This window comes from Anabrus simplex, chromosome 4 (genome assembly GCF_040414725.1).
Source record: "Anabrus simplex isolate iqAnaSimp1 chromosome 4, ASM4041472v1, whole genome shotgun sequence".
NCBI lineage: Eukaryota > Metazoa > Arthropoda > Insecta > Orthoptera > Tettigoniidae > Anabrus > Anabrus simplex.
Window position 1 is genome coordinate 234,218,897 of NC_090268.1, and position 23,223 is coordinate 234,242,119.

General features: G+C 37.1%; 1 protein-coding gene across 2 annotated transcripts in view; it reads left to right on the forward strand.

Moving 5' to 3' along the window:
* Positions 1-16,746, forward strand: part of Pss (phosphatidylserine synthase 1 homolog l(3)77CDf) — an 89,351-nt gene extending 72,605 nt beyond the window's left edge. The window contains exons 7-8 of one of the 2 annotated variants that reach the window (XM_067145433.2): positions 11,796-11,898; positions 16,151-16,746. In XM_067145433.2, the coding sequence (XP_067001534.2) occupies positions 11,796-11,898; positions 16,151-16,257 (210 nt within the window). In that variant the 3' untranslated portion in view covers positions 16,258-16,746. The remainder of the gene's footprint in view (positions 1-11,795; positions 11,899-16,150) is intronic. The other variant, XM_067145434.2, reaches the window with a different exon arrangement.
* The last annotated feature ends 6,477 nt before the right edge of the window (positions 16,747-23,223 follow it).

Here is a 23,223-nt window from a genome sequence, read left to right on the forward strand (position 1 = left end):
AAAACAATGACATGTTTTACGGTGCTCTGTTTACTGAATTATCAATTCAACTGTACAGTACATGCAGTATTGAACGAAAACATTCCAGATGTCTTACGAAAAGAAACTTTTCTCCACAGATATTAAGCTGCCTAATGCCGTACCGTTTTTTCCACCGATCAAACCACCCAACACTGGCCGGAAAATTGGGGTCCCCTTCATGAAACTCCTTCTGGAAATACACAGCCTTTTCCTGCAGAATGGGGCCAGATATTGACAGGCCCTTCTCCCAGTGTTGAGATAACCAAAGAAATAGTGCTTCACTTACTTTTTCGTACTCACATTTTTCATTTTTTCTCTGCTCTGGTAGAGCACCACTTTTAAATTTCGTCCCTCTGTTTTTTCCAGTCTCCCACTGTAACACATCCAACACCATAATCTGAAGCCACATTTTGAAGAATTTCCCCTTTGTCCAGTTTCTTTAATGCACTCAACTTGTCTTCCATAGAAACAATCACTTTCTTCCATTTACTCGCTATACTCACAGAGGATATGAAAACTATAACATCCGCACCCAACCAGTACTGCAATGAACAATGACTGAAGACTCACTGCACCTGTCCTTGAGAAGAAAAAAAAACTGTCCTACCGCCAGCGGTCAGGCCAGTGCTTGTCCCATGGTCGCACCCTACACAGCGGGTGTGCCTGAATTTAGTCTCCACCAAAAGTTCAAATTAAGTCTACCAGTGTCGGATAACACGGAATGTCGGATAAGCAAAGGTTGGATGAGCGAGACTCTACTGTATATACTAGAGTTACATGAATAATTCCACTAATGGGAGAAGCTCATTCCTTTCTTTTTGTTTAATTGGCCTGGACGACTTAGTGGTGCGACTAACTGTTGTTTACTAAAAATTATTTTTGGGTTATATCAGAACCAGCCTGGGAGATTTAATTTCGAGAAAGTAAAAAGAGATACAACAATCAGCATGTAAGTCACTTGAACCCTAGGCTTCTTACTGAGCAACACTGCACTCGATTATTTCTTCACCGAGGAGCATTACAAAATTCTGCTACACACTTACCACTTATTCATGTGAAGGTCCTTTGATTTTGTCATGGTAATATTCACCGTCTTTTCTCATTATTGTCATTGGACTACGTCTTTTTCCCTGCCAGATAAACTCGGAGAAGGAACTGCTTTGTTATTCAGTGTATTAAACATTCCATAAAATCCAATCATTAAAAATGTTTTGCACAAATTTTATTGTTTTCCATTTTCTTAGCACCGTATTTCTGAATAAAGTGTCTATATCTGTCCTTTGTCTTGAATCAAGCGTTCTTAACCATTTTTGGCCAAGACCTAAAGTTAAATGGACAATAAACTTCTGTGAGCCATGGGCCTATTTTGAAGTTTAAACAGTGCTAATGAAATTATGATAAATAAGAGTAGAAATTATTTAATCTAGAGTTGTAATATTTCCTAGTAAGCATTTATAAAATATAATCATAATCTCAATAGTGGGAAGGCTGTAGTAATAACATATTGTGGCACAAGTAATTAGTAACTAGCTGAAACCTGTTACGACATGACAGTCAATGGGGTAAATATTTATTGAAGAATTTCCTTGAACAATTTTCTTTACGTCGCACTTCCACAAATGACTTACAGCGAAGGTGGGATAGGAAATGGCTAGAAGTGGGAAGGAAGCGCCGAGGCCTTAATTGCTTTACAGCACCATTATTCGCCTGGTGTTTAAATGGGAAACCATGGAAAACCATCTTCAGAATTACCGACAGTGGGGTTAAGGCCAAGGCCGCTTCCTTCACACTCCTAGCCCTTTCCTATCCCATCGTCGCCATAAGACCTATCTGTGTCAGTGCGATATAAAGCAAATTTAAAAAAATACTTGGTACGCAGCAGTGATCCTGTCTATCGGAGATAAGTGGCAACAGAAGATGTAGAGCACATCACAACAAACAGTAGTCAATGTAATGTTATTGTTGATCAATTTTATGAGCTTTCTATATTGTAGGCCTTCACATTTAGTTTTCTTTCGACTGTGATATTAGGGTGTCTCATAAAATTATTTATAGTGTAGACTGTTGTTCCTTATTCTCAGACTTTACATACCAATTTTAATTAAATTCTGTTTATCCATTTTCTCATGACTCGGTGCTGATATGGACTTAGTAACAAAAATCCAAATTCATTAATATCTCTGTGATCATAGCTGGTATGGTAGCAATCTGTGTATGTTTAGTCCTCAGCCCAAAGACGGGTTGGATCCTCAACAGATCTGCTGTCAGCTGTCATAGATGGCCTAAGCATCACTGAAGAGGCGTACTAGGGAAGTGAGGAGTGAGGTAATTTCCCGTTGCTTTCCTCACCGAGCCAGAAGTTGCTATTACATATCAGTCTGCCAAGTCCACTGAAATGCATGCACCAACCGACCCTATGAGCATATTTTCACACCATTCATAGCAGGAGCTGGCTGCAGAAGGAATGGCATTACTAGCATCACTCATACCTCAGTCACTTTCATTTTGTCAAAGCCAAGGATAAAGATGAGACAGATAAATGAAAGTAACAAAATAAGACATAAATGACCGTAAATTTAATACTATATAACTTTAGTTATGAAGTATTTATCGATATGACCAGCAATAGCATAAATATTTGAGAATTAAATTTTAGGCCTTCCCCTAAACTACTATTTCACTCAGCATGAATAAAATTATTTATGGCCTAGATTATAGTGACTTATTCCCCGACTTTGCATACCCGTTTTCATTAAGATACGACCACTAATAACATAAGTATTTGAGAATTAAATTTTAGGTCGTCCCCTAAACTACCGAGAGGAAATCTACAATGTCTGAAAACTGTTCAGACAAGTCTTCATTATCAATATCAAATGGATTGCAGACCCAAGGTGGCTCATATTTATGTATATGATTTTTTTAGCGATATTACACAATTCCAGTACAGTTACAGAATTTATTACACGCATTGCCTGTATAGGTTTGCGTTACCTGTAAATAGCACCACAGTGTGCGAAACACCGTAGGTCTGTATTCCATGTGCGAATTTCATTACCTGTGAGTAGTACTGTGTGGAATGCCGCGAGTATACGCTATTTTTTATTAGTACCGCAACATGACAAATACCATGGTTCTACTTTCTGGACGATAAGTACCATTATGAGGGGCGGATGACTTGGATTTTGGACCCATTTAGACTAGTCCCTTAGTCAGTAATACTATTGTTTCACGTCAGTTTCTGCGAATGCGAGACATTGTGGGTCGGATCCACTGATTGTTTAAAATTCATATCCATCCATTCATTCTTCGTCCTCACGTTTTGATTTCCGGTCAGTGGAGGATTTTGGACTTTTAATTTTTCATTCCATTTCTTCTCATTTTATACCATTAAGGGCCGATGACCTCTATGTTAGGCCCTTTTAAACAACAAGGATCTGTTAGGCCAATCACAGTGTGATCGTGACCTTGTATTGAGGAGGTGTTCAAATGATTAAGTTTTGCAAATACTGTATATCCAAATTCCAATATATATTCACTTCTGATTAAAGGACAGGGAAATTGTAGGATTATTCTGAAACGTTTTATAATTTCAAAAGTACTTTAATTTTTTTTTTTTTTTTTTTTTTTAAAGGTAAGGCAACCCTTGTTTGGGTTACGACCCATAGTTTAAGAACCCCTGACTTAAACAAACCCACTCAGCACAACTGCAAGAATAGAATATAAGTTTATAACAATAGATAATCAAAGCTGATGAACTAATATAAAACCGAAGGGAATGATGATAATAATATCAGTCTTTAAGAAGGGGGACAAGTGTGCAATAACTATAGAGAAATCACACTCTTATAACAAGTGGCAAAAATACTGGGGCAGATATTAGAGAGGATGAGAAGAAAGGTAGAAAGTGAGTTACAAGAGAAACGGTATGGCTTTAGAAGTGGAAGAACCACAGGACCCAATCTTCACCATGAGGCAATTAATGGAAAAGAATTGGGAATATGGAAAGGATCTGGTCCTGGCATTCATAGATCTAACAAAGGCATACAAAGTATTCCAAGGGAGAAGGTTTGGGAAACCATGATCAAAAAGAGACTGGGTACACAAACTGTAGAACTGGTGCAAGCATTGTACAACTGTGTCAGCAGTGTACAGACTCTGGTTGGAAAGACGGAATTGTTTAGAAATGAAACTGGACTACGGCAGGGGTTAGTTCGTTTCTAATGGTTATGGACAAAATTCTAAAGGAGACAAAAGAAGCATATGGGAATATGGAATCATACTTTTCAATTTTCTCATTCAGTGCAACAAGTCGTTCTTATACTTCTTTGCTGTACAGTAGAGTCCCGCTCAACCAACCTCCGCTTATCCGACGTTCCGTGTTTCCTGACACTGGTAGGCTTAATTTGAACTTTAGGTGGAGGCAATTCTGGGACATCCGGTATGGAAGGTGCGACCATGGGACAAGCACTAGCAGTCATGCGGTAGGACCGGGTTTTTCTCAAGGACAGGTACAGCGAGTTTTCAGTCATTGTTCACTGTAGTATTGGTTTAGTGCAGATAGTTTTCATATCCTCTGTGAGTATGGCGAGTAAAGGGAAGAAAGTGATTGTTTCTGTGCAAGACAAGTTGAGTGGGGTAAAGAGACTGGGCAAGGGGAAACTCTTCGAAAAGTGGCATCAGGTTATGGTGTTGGACGTGTTATGGTGGGACACTGGAAACATAAGTGGGAAGAAATTGAAAACTGGTGCTCTACCAGAGCAACAAGTGATGCACTGAAAATTAGAAAAACAATGAAAAATGTGAGTATGAAAAAGTAAGAGAAGCTCTATTTCTTTGGTTCACTCAAAACCGGGAAAAAGGCCTGTCAATATCTGGCCCCATTCTGCACGAAATGGCGGTCTATTTCTAAAAGGAGTTAATGAAGGGGACCCTAATTTTACTGCCAGTGCTGGGTGGCATGATCGGTGGGAAAAACTGTGCAACATTGGGCAGCTTAATAATCTGTGGAGAAAAACTGTCAGCTAAATCAGATAGGTTGTGAAATTTAAAAGGGAATTTCAAGAAATAATTCTTGCTGAAGGATTAACCAGTGATCAGATTTATAATTGTGATGAGACTGGGCTGAATTTACAGATGCTGCCATCAAAACTCCGCAGCCCAAGCCGAGACATCTGCACCTGGCTACAAGCGTAGTAAGGAAAGAGTTACTGTTCTTGCCTGTAGTAATATTACTGGGAACTTAAAAGCAAAATTGCTTATGATCGATAAAGCAAAGAAGCCTAGGACATTTAAAAATATTTCTGTTCATGTTCCTCCCTCCTCACGTAACTTCATAATGCCACCAATGGACCAAGGTGTGCTGGAAACTTTAAAGAGGAAATATCGGTGGAAACTCCTTTCATCCCTGATAGAGAAAACGTACAATCACGACGACATGATAGAAAATTTAAAACGAAACAACACGAAAGACATGGCATACTGGATAGCGCAGTCTTGGGAAGAAGTTGAAACGACGACATTGGAAAGTCTTGGAACATATTGTTGGGTGAGGTTGAACATCGGGAGAAGGTGGTACAAGAAGACATGGAAGACATTGTTTCCTTACTGAATTGCATTCCTGGCTGTAAGCATGCTACGACTCAACATGTAAGTGGTGTGCACAAGATCAGCTGTTTAAACTAACTTACCGTGATATTATTGGTTTTGTGAATGCTAACGAAAATGAGGATGATGATGAAGAAGAACGAGACATTGCAGAAAAAAAGGAGAAAACGAGGACTTGTGAAGATTCTTGTTGATGGCTGGATCTCGCACCAAGAAAGCGTGAATTAGAAGGGAAGCAGACATTGTTGACAAGTTTCTTTTCGTAAGACATTTGGAATGTGTTTGTTCAACACTGCATCTACTGTACAATTGAATTGATAAGTCAACAAATAGAGTACCGTAAAACATATTAATACAGTATAGCCTTCCTGTTTGTTTCAGTTCATTTTCAAAGTTTTTCTGTATTATCCAACATTTTCGGTGATCCGACATACTCCAGGTCCCGTTTAGGTCGGATAATAGAGACTCCACTGTATTATGTATTCCTGTTTCATCTTCTTATCCTTCTCTGTATGATTTAAAATAACATTCATTTTTGGTACCATGATATGCCTAGAAAATTTTAATAATGGTTCTATAACACAAGTATACTGTAAGTAAATATTAAATATTGACTTGTGATTGTGTGGATAACATCAAGTTGCATTGATTGGATAATACCAAAAGAGATGATGGACATGAAATTCGAGGGAAAGAGAGTAAGAGGGAGACCTAGAACGAGGTGGATCGATTCAATAAAGAGGAGGGCAAGAGGAAGAAACCTGACCTGGCTGAAGCTGGATAAGAGGAAAGGAGGAAGAGGAGGATGGTGATGATAAAACTTAGCTGAAATTATTTGTAATAGGGAAGACTTTTTATTCTAATTGGACTTTATTACTTAAACACACTTCCATGCTGCCATTGATCTTCCTTGAAAAAACTGAACACAGTTTACCAGAATTACAGCTCATCATAAAACATTTAAAATGTCTGCTAGTAATCGCACAGGCAGCAATTGTTCTTCCGAGCACCAACCTATTGCATCTGCTTAGATCACTGGGACCGGGCGAGTTGACTGTGCGGTTAGGAGCTTGCATCCGGGAGATAGTGGGTTCAAACCCCACTGTCGGCAGCCGTGAAGATGGTTTTCCGTGGTTTCCTCATTTTCACACCAGGCAAATGCTGGGGCTTCCTGTCCCATCGTCGCCATAAGACCTATCTGTGTCGGTGCGACATTAGGCAACTAGTAAAAAAAAAAATCACTGGGAGTGCTAGTAGTAGCTTAGCCTCGCTAGTTTTAGTGTTGAGTGTTTGGAATTGGCATTATACAATATTTGATGGTTTCTAGTTTCCAGTAACTGAATTTCTTTGTCAGCACCGTGAAATTTAATTAAAATTTGTAACTATTTACTACTGAAGTATAATGACACTTGTAACTGTAGTATAGCTTGATCAACAGTAGCAAAGTGTCCTGTGTAGGAAATAAATTATCTCATGTGATGTAAAGCTTATTTCTTTAAATTCTAGTCTCTGTGACCCCTCTGTATGTTGGTAGGAAAATCGAAGCTTTATGATACAGTATTAATATTACAAGGCAATGTGAAATTAATATTGCATTGTAATATTGTATACTGGCTGTCTTTAATACACAAATACATTGACATGCTTGGAAAGTAGAGCAGCATCCCAACCAATGGTGAGAAATAAACCCTGTGGTAACATTAGGAAAGAAAACATACTAGCAAAATAAATGTATACAATTTATTGATCGTGTAAAGAAAGAAGGATAATCTTTAAAACTACTTCATAGATTCATTTTAGAACAATAATTTCATACTCTTTAAGGACATTCACTTACCAGAAAGGATTTCTTTGAACTCTTTCCTCCACAAGGAACATTAAATAAATAAATCTTCCCTCTTATATTGATACAGTTTTGTAATGTATCCCTGACTTGAGTTGTTAGTCACCTCAAACATTTTTCTTCATACCTTGTGCCATCACTCAGTTACTTGCAAAGAAACCTTAAAAATGGGTGCGTTTGATTTTGTGCCAAACTTGATCTTGAGGACAGTGACACCTATGTGCCCAGAAATAGGGTTTGGTCTTAACCCTCTCCAGGCCTATGATTCCAAATGGAATCACTAACTTCCATGTCTTCTGTGAATTTCCTAAGTAACTCCTTCATATTCCATTCGGAACCACTGTTCTATTTTATTTATTTTTCCTAAAAGTGTATGGATTTTTCCACAAACTTTATTCATAACATTTTGAAGGGTATTTTCAAGAATTTTCTTTTTCATGTGTCAAATAAATTTGGGCTGGAGAGGGTTAATTCTTGGGCTGACATGATACGTGAGTGACTTCATTGTTAGCTTTTCACCAAGTTGACCATGGTTCAAATCTTGGTACATGTATGTGATATTTTCATAATTAAAGGTCATGTCCCATTGGTTCATTAGTTGCATAAAACTCCAGGCTTGCTTTGGTCTTCATCTTTACATGGTGTTTCTAGGTGATTAAGAAGATTGAATGAAGATCATTGAAGCTTGTTTTGTGTCATTTCTGATGGGTCACTAAACCCTCAAATGCTACTTCTTTTTTCTGCCACTTTTCTCACACCCTAGTGAGGTTGCAGGTGCAAACTGTGTCTCACACATGGATTTGGTCCTGTTTTTACACTGGATGCTCTTCCTGACACCAACCGTATGTGGAGTGATGTATTTACTATTATGTGTTTCTTTGGTGTTTGGTAGTTTGGCTTCGTTTATTGTGTGTATATGAAGAGAGATGTATTGTAAAAGAACTCAAACGCCCGATACCCATTGTTCCGGAGTTATCCGTGGTAGTTAGAGGTGAAAGAAGGTGCGGGCGGGAATAGGTCTCAACTTACGAAATTAAAGTTAATTTAAAACTTTAACAAAGGTTATATTTTCTTTTCAAGATAAATAAATAACAGAATATAACAGGTACCACGTAGCAGATCAACAAATTAAGAAGGTACAATTGAAGACATGGATGGAAGAAGGGCGCAACTCAAAAAACACCCTTTTGAGATAAATGAGTTTAAAGAATTATAACATCAAACACTTATCTCAGAAATACAGAATTCTGGGATATTATACATAACTACATTCTTGATTATTTCATAATATGTACATCAAAAATATTTATAAATTTTGTGGTTTGTTGTCTGTTTTGTATTTTGGAGTTACGCCCTTCTTCCAATTTCAAGAAACATTTTCATTCAAAATTAATGTTACTTACATTGCTGGAAGCATGTAGACAAGTTTTACAGGTTAGAACGTTTGACAGGTCGCAACATGTTATTAGGGGAACCACTACATCGAGAATTTCTTAATCCCACAAATTCAGCTCCCCGGAAAATATTTTCAAACCATGCACGTGCATCTGCGCATAGAAAGCTTACTAAATCTTTAACATCTTTTCATTTCCCGGCTTCAGTACCTACATGAGGAACTGGGATACTATCCAAAGTATCTACAGACTTTATATCTTTCAATAACTGAAACTTGTCATGAAACGTAATATTATAAGTCTGGCTTCCTGATACAGTTCCTTCAGGAGAGTAACATAATATGACATACTTTTGAATTGAAAACTAAAATGCTTTTGTTTGTGATGTTGCAAATGACACTGGGCTGAGAACGGCAGAACATTCGGATTGTAAGGATTTGGTATCCGAATCATCTGAGGTTTCACTTGGTATATATTCACTGTCATCTGCTGAAATATCAGATGTTTCTCCTCCTGACATTACTCCTGCGTCAGCCGATTCGCTTCTGATGAGTGATGAGTGCTGGCTCGCCGTAAGTCAGCATTGGAGTGTATTTTAAGTCGGGCAGAGCAATATTTGGAAGAACGGCGCAACTGAATATAGCACATCACACGCCATCTATTGACACTACCGAGTTGCCATTTAGGTAGTATCTAGAACAGCCACCAAGGAATGTATATATGCAATTTACCGAATAACGACACAACCTGACTTAAGCCCTTCTTCCATCCATGTTTTCAATTTTAATTCATTACAAAATTTGGGCTTCGAGCCCGACACTCACGAACCTTGAGCTATAAGCCCAACTTTACCTATATACCAAGTTCAAACAAAGGGGCAGAAAACCCCAATCATGCCAAGGAGCACTGACTCCTGATTACCATATTAAGCCTCCTCGAGGCACACAGAAACCAAATTTAAGAAAGAGCAAACCCGCTCTCAAGGTTCAAGCCCATCAAAGGCCACAATAAACTATACTTCAAACTGCCCTCAAGGCATACCAAGAACAGGGGTAATAAATATCCAACCTACTGGGCCTATTCAGTAAAGAAGCAGGTTAATTACATGGCCCAAAATACCAACTTGACTGGAGGCGTAACTTGCACTCCTAATACACTTTTAAAACCTACTTGGCAGGTAGGCCGCATACACAAGGGCTAATCCCATACTAAAGAGGTGACTTGTATAAGAAGACTTAATTACATTAAGAAAGGAAGAAACGGTTGTGAAAACAAAGTCACCTCAAAACAATAGGAGTGGGAGCTCGAGAGGGTTTAGCACTCTCTATCCCAATTTATAGTTAAAGAGACGAAGTTTTACCAAGTGTCTGTTACATTTTAAAGATAGGTTACATGAGAAAAGTTTTCGAACCTGCCCCGAGGGTTAAACTGCTGAGCTAGCGAGAAATGAAGTTATTAAATGGCCATTACCTTATGGATGAACTGCTGCCCGAAAAAAGAGGCGCTTCCCGCCCCCTGCTACATAATCACACTAGAAAAGATGTTACTGAAGTGGCCCCGAGACCAAAAAATCAGCAGTTTATATACCCTCGTGGAACATTCGAGACCTTTCATGAATGATAGGACACGCCCACAGCAGTTTATTGGTTACAGAACACAGTTACAGAGCAGGTTGGGGAAGAAAGCCCCGATTGGCCGAAAATTAATTTAAGAAATTCGGGATTGGCTAATTTCAAAACTGGCGGAAAGAAAGGGTTAACATTGCCAACTCTCAAACCACAGAACAAAATTTAGCAAAAACAAAACTTATGAATGTTAAATTTCTTCAGGACAGTTCATTCCTTAACACCAGAGTGCGTTATTATAGTTTTTGTAGAGACATCTGTTAGGGAACGTCTAAACTTCTTGATCCGGAGGAAACAAACACAAGTCGAAATAGACACCGTTCAGACACTGCAAAATTACCAAATTTACTGTGGTGACATCTTTCGAGAAACCATTGGATTAATATAGTTGTTACCGGGCGAGTTGGCCGTGCGCGTAGAGGCGCGCGGCTGTGAGCTTGCATCCGGGAGATAGTAGGTTCGAATCCCACTATCGGCAGCCCTGAAAATGGTTTTCCGTGGTTTCCCATTTTCACACCAGGCAAATGCTGGGGCTGTACCTTAATTAAGGCCACGGCCGCTTCCTTCCAACTCCTAGGCCTTTCCTATCCCATCGTCGCCATAAGACCTATCTGTGTCGGTGCGACGTAAAGCCCCTAGCAAAAAAAATAAATATAGTTGTTAAAGTTCAGGCGTTCTCCTGTAGAGGAGTTTCGACTGGCGCAATATTTGAATTTGCGTCGTGGAGGTGTACTGCCCGGTACACCCATGACAGAGGAATTAACCAGACGTGGCTAGAAATCAAATTCGGGAACCTTTGAGCCGAAGGCCACAATGCAGATCATTAAGCCGAGGAGTAGAACTAGCCCTTAAATATTATTAAGCTTAAATATTTGTTCCTTACCATGGCATTGATAATTATAAAACTACTCTTGAAATATGGGTGCCTATCAACTCATCAGTTTCTAGATATATGTACTGTTTCTTGAAGAATGTGGAATTATCAGATATTATTGGTAACTGCATTTTCACATTCTTTTATGGTTTAATATTCAACACTATATAGGATCAGTGTGATTTTAAATCATATAGACTTCCCCCTCTTGCTTATAAAGCAAACCTATTGCTGTGTAAATATACCTAAATAAAAGCCCTTTTCATCTATATTTAGTTACTTTTCTGTTTTAATGTTTAATTCTATTATGATGCACACCCAAAAGTTCATTGGAGCTTGTATAATATTCACATGAAAATGACACGAGTTGACACAGTTGTTTGACATTAACATTCAGGAATTGTATCCAGCACCACTGAATTTCTTTTCAGAGTGAGGCTGACGTTTCAAGGGATTCTTCTCCTTGCAAAGTTCCAGAAACTGGTTTTATAGATCATCAGCCTGAACTAGAGTCAAAAACCACTGAAAACATAGGTATGCTATTACACTTGATGCTCAAAATAGGACAAAAGAAAATTGTACTGTTCTCTTGGTTCCCAACTGAATGGTACCTTTGCTGTTTCCTAAGTTTACTAATTTATTTGAATTATTTGTTGTTACTTTTGTGTTTAAAAGTATGCTTTTTTGTTGTTATGTTTGGTATGCTCGATACTAACTGTTAGTGATTTGATTGATATTTGTTAGTGATTTATGTTTGAATGATGTGTCAAGTCCACGTAAGCAATTTTTGATTTTGCATGTTACAGTATTTTTAAAAAATGCGTAGAAAATAGATCCCTGATTTTGATTAACTTGGCTTTAAAAAAATGAATATGCTGTTTGTATACTCTTTATTTGAGGTCAGTACAATTTGTTTCATTCTAGCTGTTATTTTCCAGTCAGCTGTAAGAAGTTGCCTATTCTTATATTTCCTTTTAACTATGTGAAGCATCAGAAAACATTATTCATAATGGAAAAGAGCAAACAAATGATGAATCAAATCACGTATAGAAAGAGAGGAACATGAATTGGGTGGGCTTTTTCCTCATCAGTCCCAGTTCCTCTACTTCTCACCCACCGATGAGCTCATTTCTGCTTCCCAGGCTGATTAGGAAGGCAGGCTTCTGCACTCGCTGATGTGGGGAAATAAGAAGAGAGCAGGGTAAACACAGGAAAATGGAAGACATATTAAAGAGATAAAGTTGAATACAGAGGAAAAGACTGCTCAGAAGCAGAAACAAGTCTGTCAGAGACTGAGAAGAAATAATGTAGAAGAACTGAGATTGGTAGGAGAGAGCCCGTCTATTTCAAGACGGCAGAGTATTTTTCCTTGTCAGTTTGTTTTCAAATTTTTCCTTGTCCTGTGTCTCTTCCAGTGCTGATGAGTCATTGTGTTTATCTTATTATGTATTCCTGTTTCATCTTCTTATCTTTCTCTGTATGATTTAAAATAACATTATTCATTTTTGATACCATGATATGCCTAGAAAATTTCAATAATGGTTCTATAACACTAGTATACTGTAAGTAAATATTAAATATTGACTTGTGATTGTGTGGATAACCTCAAGTAGCATTGATTGGAGAAATTCAATACAGGTTTATTCTCTTCATTCTAAAGGAAAAAAATTATCATTCAGCAGATAGTTTAAAGCAGCCATGTGCAAGTTGGAGTAGGGGTGGGCCAATAACAGAAGACTTTGTGGTGTCACGGGCCGTACATGACAATGTGCAACATATTCACAAGAATTTAATAGCCACATTCATTGAAAAAAAAAAAATTGTTCATATACTACCTTCACAGCAACACAAAATGATGTTATAACAGTAATCAAAATGTTTACTTACTAAAGAAAAGCAGAAAAAATGTATTTATACATGGTGGTACACTGGATATTCCATTGCTGAGGCTGTTTTCAAAGTGGGCATTAGTTATCCATGCCCTCTCTTTGGTTTAAATCCACTTCATGCATGAAAAGAGTTGCTCAAATAGATATGTGCTGCCAAACAATGCCATTCTCCTCATGTTGAAACTAGGTGAATTAAGGTACATCTTACATGGGAAGTACAGTTGAACCTTGTTATTTTGAACCTCCATTACTCAAATTTTCTCTATCTCTTAGTAACTTAAATTTCTGGCTGTCTGTCCTATTCTTCCCGTGCATTTATTTCTCTGTTAGCCAAAATTTGATTATGCAAATTTCTCAAAGCAGAAGTTTCCTCCGCAGAAGCTGAAAACATTCCGTAGCTCAAATGTTGTACAACAATAACTGTGCAATACAGCGTCTAAGGTTTGTGTGTTGTTATTCCTTAACATACTACAGTACATCTTCCCAGCCGACATCAGTATGTTTACATCTGTCCACCCCTCATGGGTTGACCATAGGCAGTTTAAGCTGCATTAGCCCTCTCCTGTATAAACATAATATGCATTGGTTATTCTTCGATCCTACTTACAGACAATCAAATGTAAATTATGGTGTTTTCACAAAAATAACTGCTGCAAAAAACAGCAGAAACAAACAGATTTTTCTCAAGGTGTTAACGCAGCTATGTTTCATGTACCTCTAGTGTATGTAATGTCTTCAATGAGTTGCTGTAATAAGTGTTATAATTAAAATACTTCGAGTATTTTTTTATAATGGTTAAATAATACTCTATCAACTCATAGATACGTATGATTCGGTGTGCTCAGAATTGAGAATTCTCTATGTCTCAAAATTTTGATAGCTCAAGATAATCTTTAGCTCCCGATGTGATTCGAGATATAGAGATTTTACTGTATTTCACATAAAAGTCTTTTAGGCAAGTGTTCTTAAATACTCCTTTCAGAACCATGTCCTCTTCAAGTTCTGTAAGTTACATTTGTAAAATGCCAGAGACACTGTTCATAAACAGTGCTGAATGGTGATGAGAAAATACTGAAATTCACTTCTTCCTAAGTCGCTAAATCTGATATTAAATTCTTTCAAGCAGATCTGCCAATGAGGCTGTGTAGAAAGCAAAGTTACAAAATGATATACCCCACTGAAGTAGGGTTAGAAAGTGATGGGAAATTTTATTCTTATTTGATTTTCCCACAGATTAAGTTTCTTCTGAAAAAAATTCACATGTCCATAAAGTTCATGAGCAGATTGGCCTTGCTTCAGCTTTGAATTCAAATCATTCAAGTGATAGGTAATATCCACAAGGAACGCAAGCTCATACGGCCATTTTTTATTGCCTAACTGCATCACAGATTTTCCTTTCATGTCCATTTTATCAGATTATAGAAACGCTGCAGATCAATCCATTGCTTAACCACCGTACTTCGGAATAGTAGTTGTGATAATCTTCCTCACTGTCCATTTCGTCTACAAATGCTTTAAGACAGTGATTGAGACCTTTTGACTTTTAGTTGACACAAGACACTGCTATATTCATGACATGGGGAAATTTCAGTGTTTTGGCACAAAGATTCTCCTGGGGTGTAAAATATAGCCTACAGTGAAAAAAACATGTTATTGATATCAATTTCTGTGCTAAATAACTCTTCCTTTATTTTCTGTTCAACCATCGAAGAGAGCTCCATTAGTTGATATTCCACATAGTTTTTTCCATTTCAGCTGGAATGTAGTATAAAATTATCTTTCACCTCCTGAAAAAAATATCTTCCCTTGTCGTGCTACGTTTCATAGGTTGCAAGGCAAGCATTCCTTCTGTGCAATGGAACTTTTTATCCACTTCTCATATGAAAATAGCCAACTGAGCTGTGTCCACGATGCCACAGCTTTCATCCAGAGTTGTTGAAAATGCCTTGAATTCATTGAAAATGTCTTGTACGTTTGAAACAATTTCATCTGTCATGTTACCAACTGCCTGCCTGCCAACTGTGCAGCGTGACAAACTGATTTGTTTAAACAAGCTGCTTTTATCTGGGCACAAAACATCTGTAACTGCCACTTAAAACTCTTTCACAAAGTCGCTGTCAGAATAAGATTTGCAGCATTTAGCAGTTTTTCACTTACAATTAAACTAGCATAAACAATTTCACTAACATCATCGTTTTGATTTTTTAAAAGTAGTTGCTGACCACACAAGTTTTTTGTTCAGGTTTTTTATTTTTTGGCAAATTTGCCCTTGCAAAAAATCAAAACCATGTTTTGAAATATAATGCCTTTTAATATTACATTCCTTCATTACTGCTATACTTTCTAACAAATAAGACAGAGTGGCATACCTTTCTCATGAAATACACCACATTCGGTGTCCACTTGGGATCGGCTTGCTGGTGAAGGCTAGCGTTGGTGTCGGGGTTTGTCTTAACAGCATTGCCAAGTGTAGAGAGAAGTTCTACACTGGACTATTGAAAATAACTAATTCCATTTCATTTTAACAGAGTACATAATAAATACATGTTCAATAACGATCAGACGGGTCGGATGATAGGCTTCAGTGCGCCAGGTTTGGTCTGTTGCACATGGCTGGTGTAAAGCAATGTTTCTCTTTTGAGATTTTATCTCATCATGTCTTCTTCTCATACTGTAGCTGTCTAGTTTTTCCTGAGTTCACGTTTAAGCTGAGTTTTGTAACTTTTATATGCCCTGTTTGATTAATTTTTTATTTTCGTTAAATCGGCAAATTAATGTTATTTTTAATCTATAGTTTTACTCAATTATATAGCGTAAGTTATTATTCCTTACATTATTCATCACTATGCTTCTTAATTCATTTTGGTGTAATAATATATCTTATCTTTCTTGTCTAGGGACCATACTTAATGATCCGAAAGTATTTGGGCCTGTCAAACGAAGGAACGTAACGTTTTGGAATGGCGGTGATCATCAAAAAGAGAAAGATTCCACTGTGAAGTGAGGAGATCTTCAGTATTCGTTCAGAACTCCGTATATAAATGCTCTGAACAAATACCAAATGTAGGTTTTGTTTGTAATGTAGCTGGTATTTTTACTGTATATAGCTGCAGTAAGAAATCAAGAGCAAGATAACCTGAATTTCGCTCTAGTCATATTGAGTGTCTGAAATTCAGTCAGATTTTCTGTTCATTTTGTTCAGGATAGGTTCTTCATGTGTGTTTTGTTAAATAGTTATATGTAATCACTGTTGGGTATTGTACCTTCAAGATGACAGATACATATGGTATGAAATAACTGTACCTGCTGTGATTAAAATGTACGATCCACGTTTGCTGGTTGTATCTTGACTGCGCTACTCATCTGAGTTACTTTTACGTTGATCACTGTTGACTCTCTAGGATTCTCGTTTATCATGAATGATACTTTCATTTAGAAATGAATATGACAGAAATCCTATTGTGCCATATAGTTGATATTTAGTTTGGAAATGCATAGATGCATAGAAGTAATACTTTGTAACAGATATCATTTGTAGTTTTTTTTTTTTTTTTTTAGTGATGTGAATTGTTTGTATTATTTCACATAAGAATGCTGAACTCCATTATAGAAGTTTTATGTACCATTCTTACACATGAAAAATAAGTGTAAATTTACATCACCAGAAGCTCATGACAACTTAGTAATTCTACTATGAAACGTACATGTACTTAGATATATTTTCAATTGGAAGTTCAGAAAACATGTTATGAGAGTGTGTTGTTGATTTTAAATCATACAAATTACACCAGGTTTGTCAGTCGCACTAAGTTTGCATCACTCTTATATTCTATTTATTAGGATTTGATGCTGTGATGCAAAGAAATTGTTGCACTTTACTGCTCACCTTGATGATGTTATATTTTACTATATCCATCTCTGTCCTTAACCAAATACAGTACATACTATGCAGTTGATTTGGTGGAAGGATTTTTTTACTCGTTTGAAGCAATATTTATTCACCTAGCATGAATTGTTTCCACTGAAATTCAATTATATAAGGCAATCGCTTCATTTCTCAATTTTGGAAGTTCTAGTCATCTTTTTCCAGTATTTTCTAGCTCAATTTAAGTAATTAGGAAGGACTAGAAAGGGAATGGTAGCAGCTTATCTGTAGCTAAGAATTGAACATCTACTTGTTGATGTGTAATGGATAAGAGAAATGCCATCATATTCTTATTAAACTTACATTCCTAGGTATATTTTTTGACTTTAACAATGAAAAATGTAAACTTAGAAATGACAGAGGAACTTTTCTTGACATATACCAGTACTTGCAAAAATCACCATGGCTCTTAATTGGTTTTTTTCCACAATCTGTTGGTAAATTACCAGTGTTCATTATGTTAGTGAAGAATTGTACAACCAATTTGCAAACATTGTTTCCACAGCTCATCAGAAATTTGGAATGTTCCCACCAAAACCAGGTACAAGATTTTAAGGTAGAAATTGCTTATACACACTGCAGTTGAGTGGCTAGTTTACACATCTGTCATGCTACAAACTGTTGGTGAGATGTCTCTTAGTGATAGTCCATCAGTGCATAATAAAGAGCTACCCTGGTGATTTAGAGTGAACAGGTAAACAACTTTCTTGATGCTCTTATTGTACCGCAGTTCGTAATCGCACTTATCTTTATTGAATTTTGGGAGTGGAGCAATTATATTATGAATTTCACCGAGCTTGATAGCTGCAGTCGCGTAAGTGCAGCCAGTATCCAGTATTCGGGAGATAGTGGGTTTGAACTCCACTGTCGGCAGTCCTGAAAATTGTTTTCCGTGGTTCCCCATTTTCACACCAGGCAAATGCTGGGGATGTACCTTAGTTAAGGCCACGGCTGCTTCCTTCCAATTCCTAGCCCTTTCCTGTCCCATCGTCACCATAAGACCTATCTGTGTCGGTGCGACGTAGAGCAACTTGCAAAAAATATTGTGAATTTCAGCCAGTAGCAGTTATTTGACTTGGGTGGAATGAAAAATGTTGAACATTTTATATTGTGCTTTAAAAGTAAATATATATTTTGTGGTTGGTTGGTGGGCCATAGCTTTAGCATGAGCACACACCATCTTACAAGTACTGTAATACGAGCAAACATTTATATGATTTACCTTTTGAAATAAAATAATATATGCTGTGATTCATATTCTACTGTTTTTACTCCCTTGAGCATCTAAAATGAATGAAGTACTTCAAGCTGATTTTACTTATCTTGTTCATCTTTACTAAAGTGACTGAAATCTTACAATACCAGACAAAAGAAGCAAAATGTGACAGAAATTTCTCATCTTGAAGGCTAATGTAGGTGCTGTTGCTATTGCCCAAGAATTTTTAAGTATTGTTTAGCAAATAAGTGCTGGATATTAAAACTAAAATAAGAAAAGAGCCTCTGGTATTAGTATTTATATTCAGTTTGATACACATAGTAGACAACGTAAGTCAAAATTTGAGTACGAATTTCTATTAATCTTTCCTCACTGTTTAAAAATCCTTCCTATTGAATGTTATAACTATGACTAGAAGTGAGTTACAAGTGTGATAGCCATCAGGCTAGTCTATCTGCTATTTCAACTCAGCTGAGTGCACTGAGTGGTCATTTGTATATGCTTGTCAGTAACAATTATACTTTTATTTTACCTTAAAATAATGTTGTGTATTAGCATATATTGTTGACTTATTTTACTAATGGATTTCATCCATTACTGTAAATTGTGGAACCGAAATCTATAGTTATAAGAATGTCAATCTATAAATCAAGACTTGGTTGTCAAAAAAGGCTACACTTTTAAATCTGTTGTTATAAATTTAAATAATTAGTTTATTTCATTTTAGAAAAAAATGTTGCTTGATAATTTGTTTGGACAATATAAAGCTACTCTGCTATTGCATGAGAAATAATGTAAAAGGAAGAAACTAATGACAAATCAAATTACATATGCCAATTAAGTCTTTCACGGCTGCAGATTAGTCACAGCAATAAGAACCTTTTGGGTTATTAGGTCATGTGTGTGTATATGTAGTGTTTAGCGCAAGGTGTGCTATTGGCCTCATCAGTTAGATTGGTCTGCCTTTCCAAGACACTGCCTAGCAGTGGTGGACAGTCTACACAGTCCCAAGAGTTAGCAAATAAGGATTTTTAACTTAATAGAGTTGAAATAATTCTCCATTATTAAAAAAAAAAAAAAAAGTGTTCTCCCCTAGAGGTATAATGCTAATTAAGGCTTTCATGGTCACAAATCAAACAGTTACAGCAATAAACACTTTTGGGATTATTAGGTTGGGGAGGGTGGGTGTATGCACTAATGCGCAGTGTGCCTTTGGGCTTGTGAGTTGTGTGTATTTATCAATCATCCGTCTCCTTCGCTGAATGGCATTGTAGTGGCTTTTAGTTCATAAGGCCCAGGGATTTTAGCCACATTTAGTTAATTCCTCTAGCTCGAGGGCTGGATGTTTGTGATTGTCTTGATACACATCTTCCTTTACGTATAGCAATTCTATCACACTACTAACTACTGCTGAAACACGTAATAGTGAATACATCCCTCCAAATAGGGTTGGCATCAGAAAGGGCATCCGGCTGTAAAACGGAGCATAATCCATATTAATGCCAGTCCCCAGATAACTGGAAAAAAGGCCAAGAAAGAAAGAAAGAGAAAAAAGAATTACTGATGTAGTAAGAGATGCTAATGTCCTTCTATAATTTAACAGTTTGCAGGCAACTCTTGGTGAAGGATGAGTTTATGTGCATCCCAGATAAAGAGACAAAACCTCTCTGGTGATGTGAAAAACTGAAATAACTGTGAAGTAATTCATCCAGTGCTTGCTCAGTCATTCTTCTAAAGATAAAAACAAAAAATGAAAAGAAAGAAAACTGTTATAGTCCTCCAACTCTTCAGATCAATTATCACTGCCCCTGAAAAGTCAGAATGGTTCTCCCATTTTCAAACTATTGTGGCCAGCAAGATAAATCTTCCTGGCTTCTAGTGTTTTAGAACCCTCATTGTTATTTTATCCAGCTTTTGTTAAAAGTAAAATTATGTTACTTTATATTTCAGTGTTCTCCCCAGAAAATTTCATCAGCTGGCTGGCAGGAATGAATAGTCGACTCCATAAAAAAATTAATATGATAAAATTTCAGTGTATTCCCCTCAAGGCATTAACAATAACATCAGACAGGTAAACATTAATTGCAGAACTGAACTATTTTAGTGTTATTATAAAAAACAAGACATAACAGGGTATTTTGAACTTCTGGTGTTCTACTTCTCGTTCATAATCGTGCAACACCAAGGCTTACCACTCGGTTGCTATGGAGTGCCCTACAGGTTTGTGATGCCATGTGGAATCGCATGCTCGCAATCCAGATATTGCTTGCGCATGACACTACATGATAGTCAAGCTAAACATTTACACTCCGATGTAATTGATACAATTATGCTGACAGTAATTAAGATTTATCATTTAAATAAACAGTTTTACGGTATTTATATTAAGTTGGAGCCCCCACTGACTCAAATATATATTAATATTATGTAACTAGTACATATCTAGGTTATGTTGCCCGGACAGTCTGTAAGAATGGAAGGGCAGTGCGCCACTCAAAAAGGTCCTAGGGGGAACACTATATTCGTAGGTACTGATATGTATTACCGGGCGAGTTGGTCGTGCGGTTAGAGTCGCGCGGCTGTGTGCTTGCATCCAGAAGATAGTGGGTTTTAATCCCACTGTCGGCAGCCCTGAAGATGATTTTCTGTTGTTTCCCATTTTCACACCAGACAAATGCTGGGGCTATACCTTAATTAAGGCCACGGCTGCTTCATTCCAACTCCTAGGCCTTTCCTATCCCATCGTCGCCATAAGACCTATCTGTGTCGGTGCGACGTAAAGCCACTAGCAAAAATTTGATATGTATTTCTGTTGAAAGTAAAGTTTACTTGAAGATACTACAATCCTACTGTACTCATGGATAAAACTTGATCTTGTTGCAGACTCCTTTTACAGGAATCTCCACATGTTTTACAAGAATCTCCACATGTTCTGCAATAGTATAATCTGTAACCTCTACAGCAAAAAAAAAAAAACTTTTATGATAGTTTACTCTGGAAAATTAATGGATTTAACTTAACATCAGAATTATTATCATTATCATCATTATTATTATTATTATTATTATTATTATTATTAGTATTATTATTATTATTATTATTAGAAAGGGACTGTGTGCTTCAAATACATAACAGAGGCTTTGGAGAGGTAGATTTCCAGTCCAAACTTCCGATGTGCTGACAACCCCTGCTTGACCTGTGCAGGAGAACGGCCTGCTTTTAGCCTTGACTAATCAAATGAAGAAATATGTAAATAAACAGTGCAGTTTCATTATAGTATAATTTTATTTACAAAATATGCACACACAAAAAATCCATCTCTTCGAGTTAATCATACAATAACAGCTTATCCACCAGCTTCTTACTATAATACCCCTGCTGTTTCAATATTTATTTATTTATTTGTTTGTTTGCTTGTTGATGTATTTATTGATTTATCATCCTAATAGTTTGAACCCTATTTTACTTGATTGTATTAGAGTTATAGTTTTGATTAGTTAATTTTTGGTCCTTGATATAAAATTAGGAAACTAAATTATTGAAGATCCGGTGAAAGAACCTAAGGAACTGTTTGTAACAGCGGGATTTTCTGAACAGATGGTATAATGGCTTTGAGAGTTCCACATGACGGTTAGGTGAGACTCAAGATCGAATCTTGTCCTTCCAAACATGGCACAGGAATACAGTAAACGGTCCATTGTTTGAGAAAATCCACAAAAACACAAATTTTTTTTTCTGCATTATTAATTTTAAAGCATTCAAAGTAGTATTTAAATTTCCATGATCGGAGAGAAACTGAGTGAGAATGAATTCGGGCACTAATGTTTTGCAGTGGAGTCGGCTATATATATCTTGGGGGGAAAAAAATAATTCTCTTGTGACTGACCCCTTTGTACTTAATGTCCAGAGGTTGTTCCACTGACTTATTAGATATGTTTTGATTTGGGCTTTTGTGTAATTTGGGGGGGGGGGGGGGGTGATTTGTTGTAGGTAATTCTATATTGGATGAGGAGGCTGCTGTTGCAAGGATGTCTGCTTTTTCATTTCCAGAAGAACCAGTGTGTCCTCAGATCCGAGAAAGATAGATGTGGGAGCACTGCTATGCTGTAGATCTTACAGTAGCAGCTATTGAGTTGACATTGTGCTTGTCATCGATTGTGTTCAGTGTAGTCTGCGAGTCACTTAGTATCTGAGCTCTACTCTTGTTGTATTCACACCACTTCATAGCAAACTTGATGGCCCATAGTTTGGCTTGAAATACTGAGCAGCTGGATGATAATTTATACTGGGCTGAAAATATTTTGCTGTTCTCATAGACAACAAATGCGCGTTCCACTTTGTCAGATTCAGTGATATTAGGTGTGCGAGAGCCATCTGTGTACATGTAGTAGTCATGGTTGAGAGAGCAAGTATTGCAAATGTTTGTTTCAGTAACAAACAACATGCAACTGTAAGCGAAATCATTACATCAACAAATAGCTCTGCCGTTGTGGGCAATTCTTTGACCCTCATCTAGTAAATCATAGAGAGACTTGTTTGCTTCTAATATGGATCTGCAGCATTCACCATTTTCAGGAGTGAACCATCGCAGGTAACACAGAGAGGTTGCTAATATATCAAGAGTCGGGACTAAAAATTTACTCTAAAGCCCCTTTTGCTTTACGCCACCCAACTTGCTGAGCTCTGTGTATCTGAATCACACGATACATTACAGTAATATTTCAGAAAGTTCACCACACCCAGGAAACTGCAGCTGGAAATGATGATGATGATGATGATGAAAGTTGATCGGACTTGAGAACTTGGTTATTATTCATGGATTATAAGTG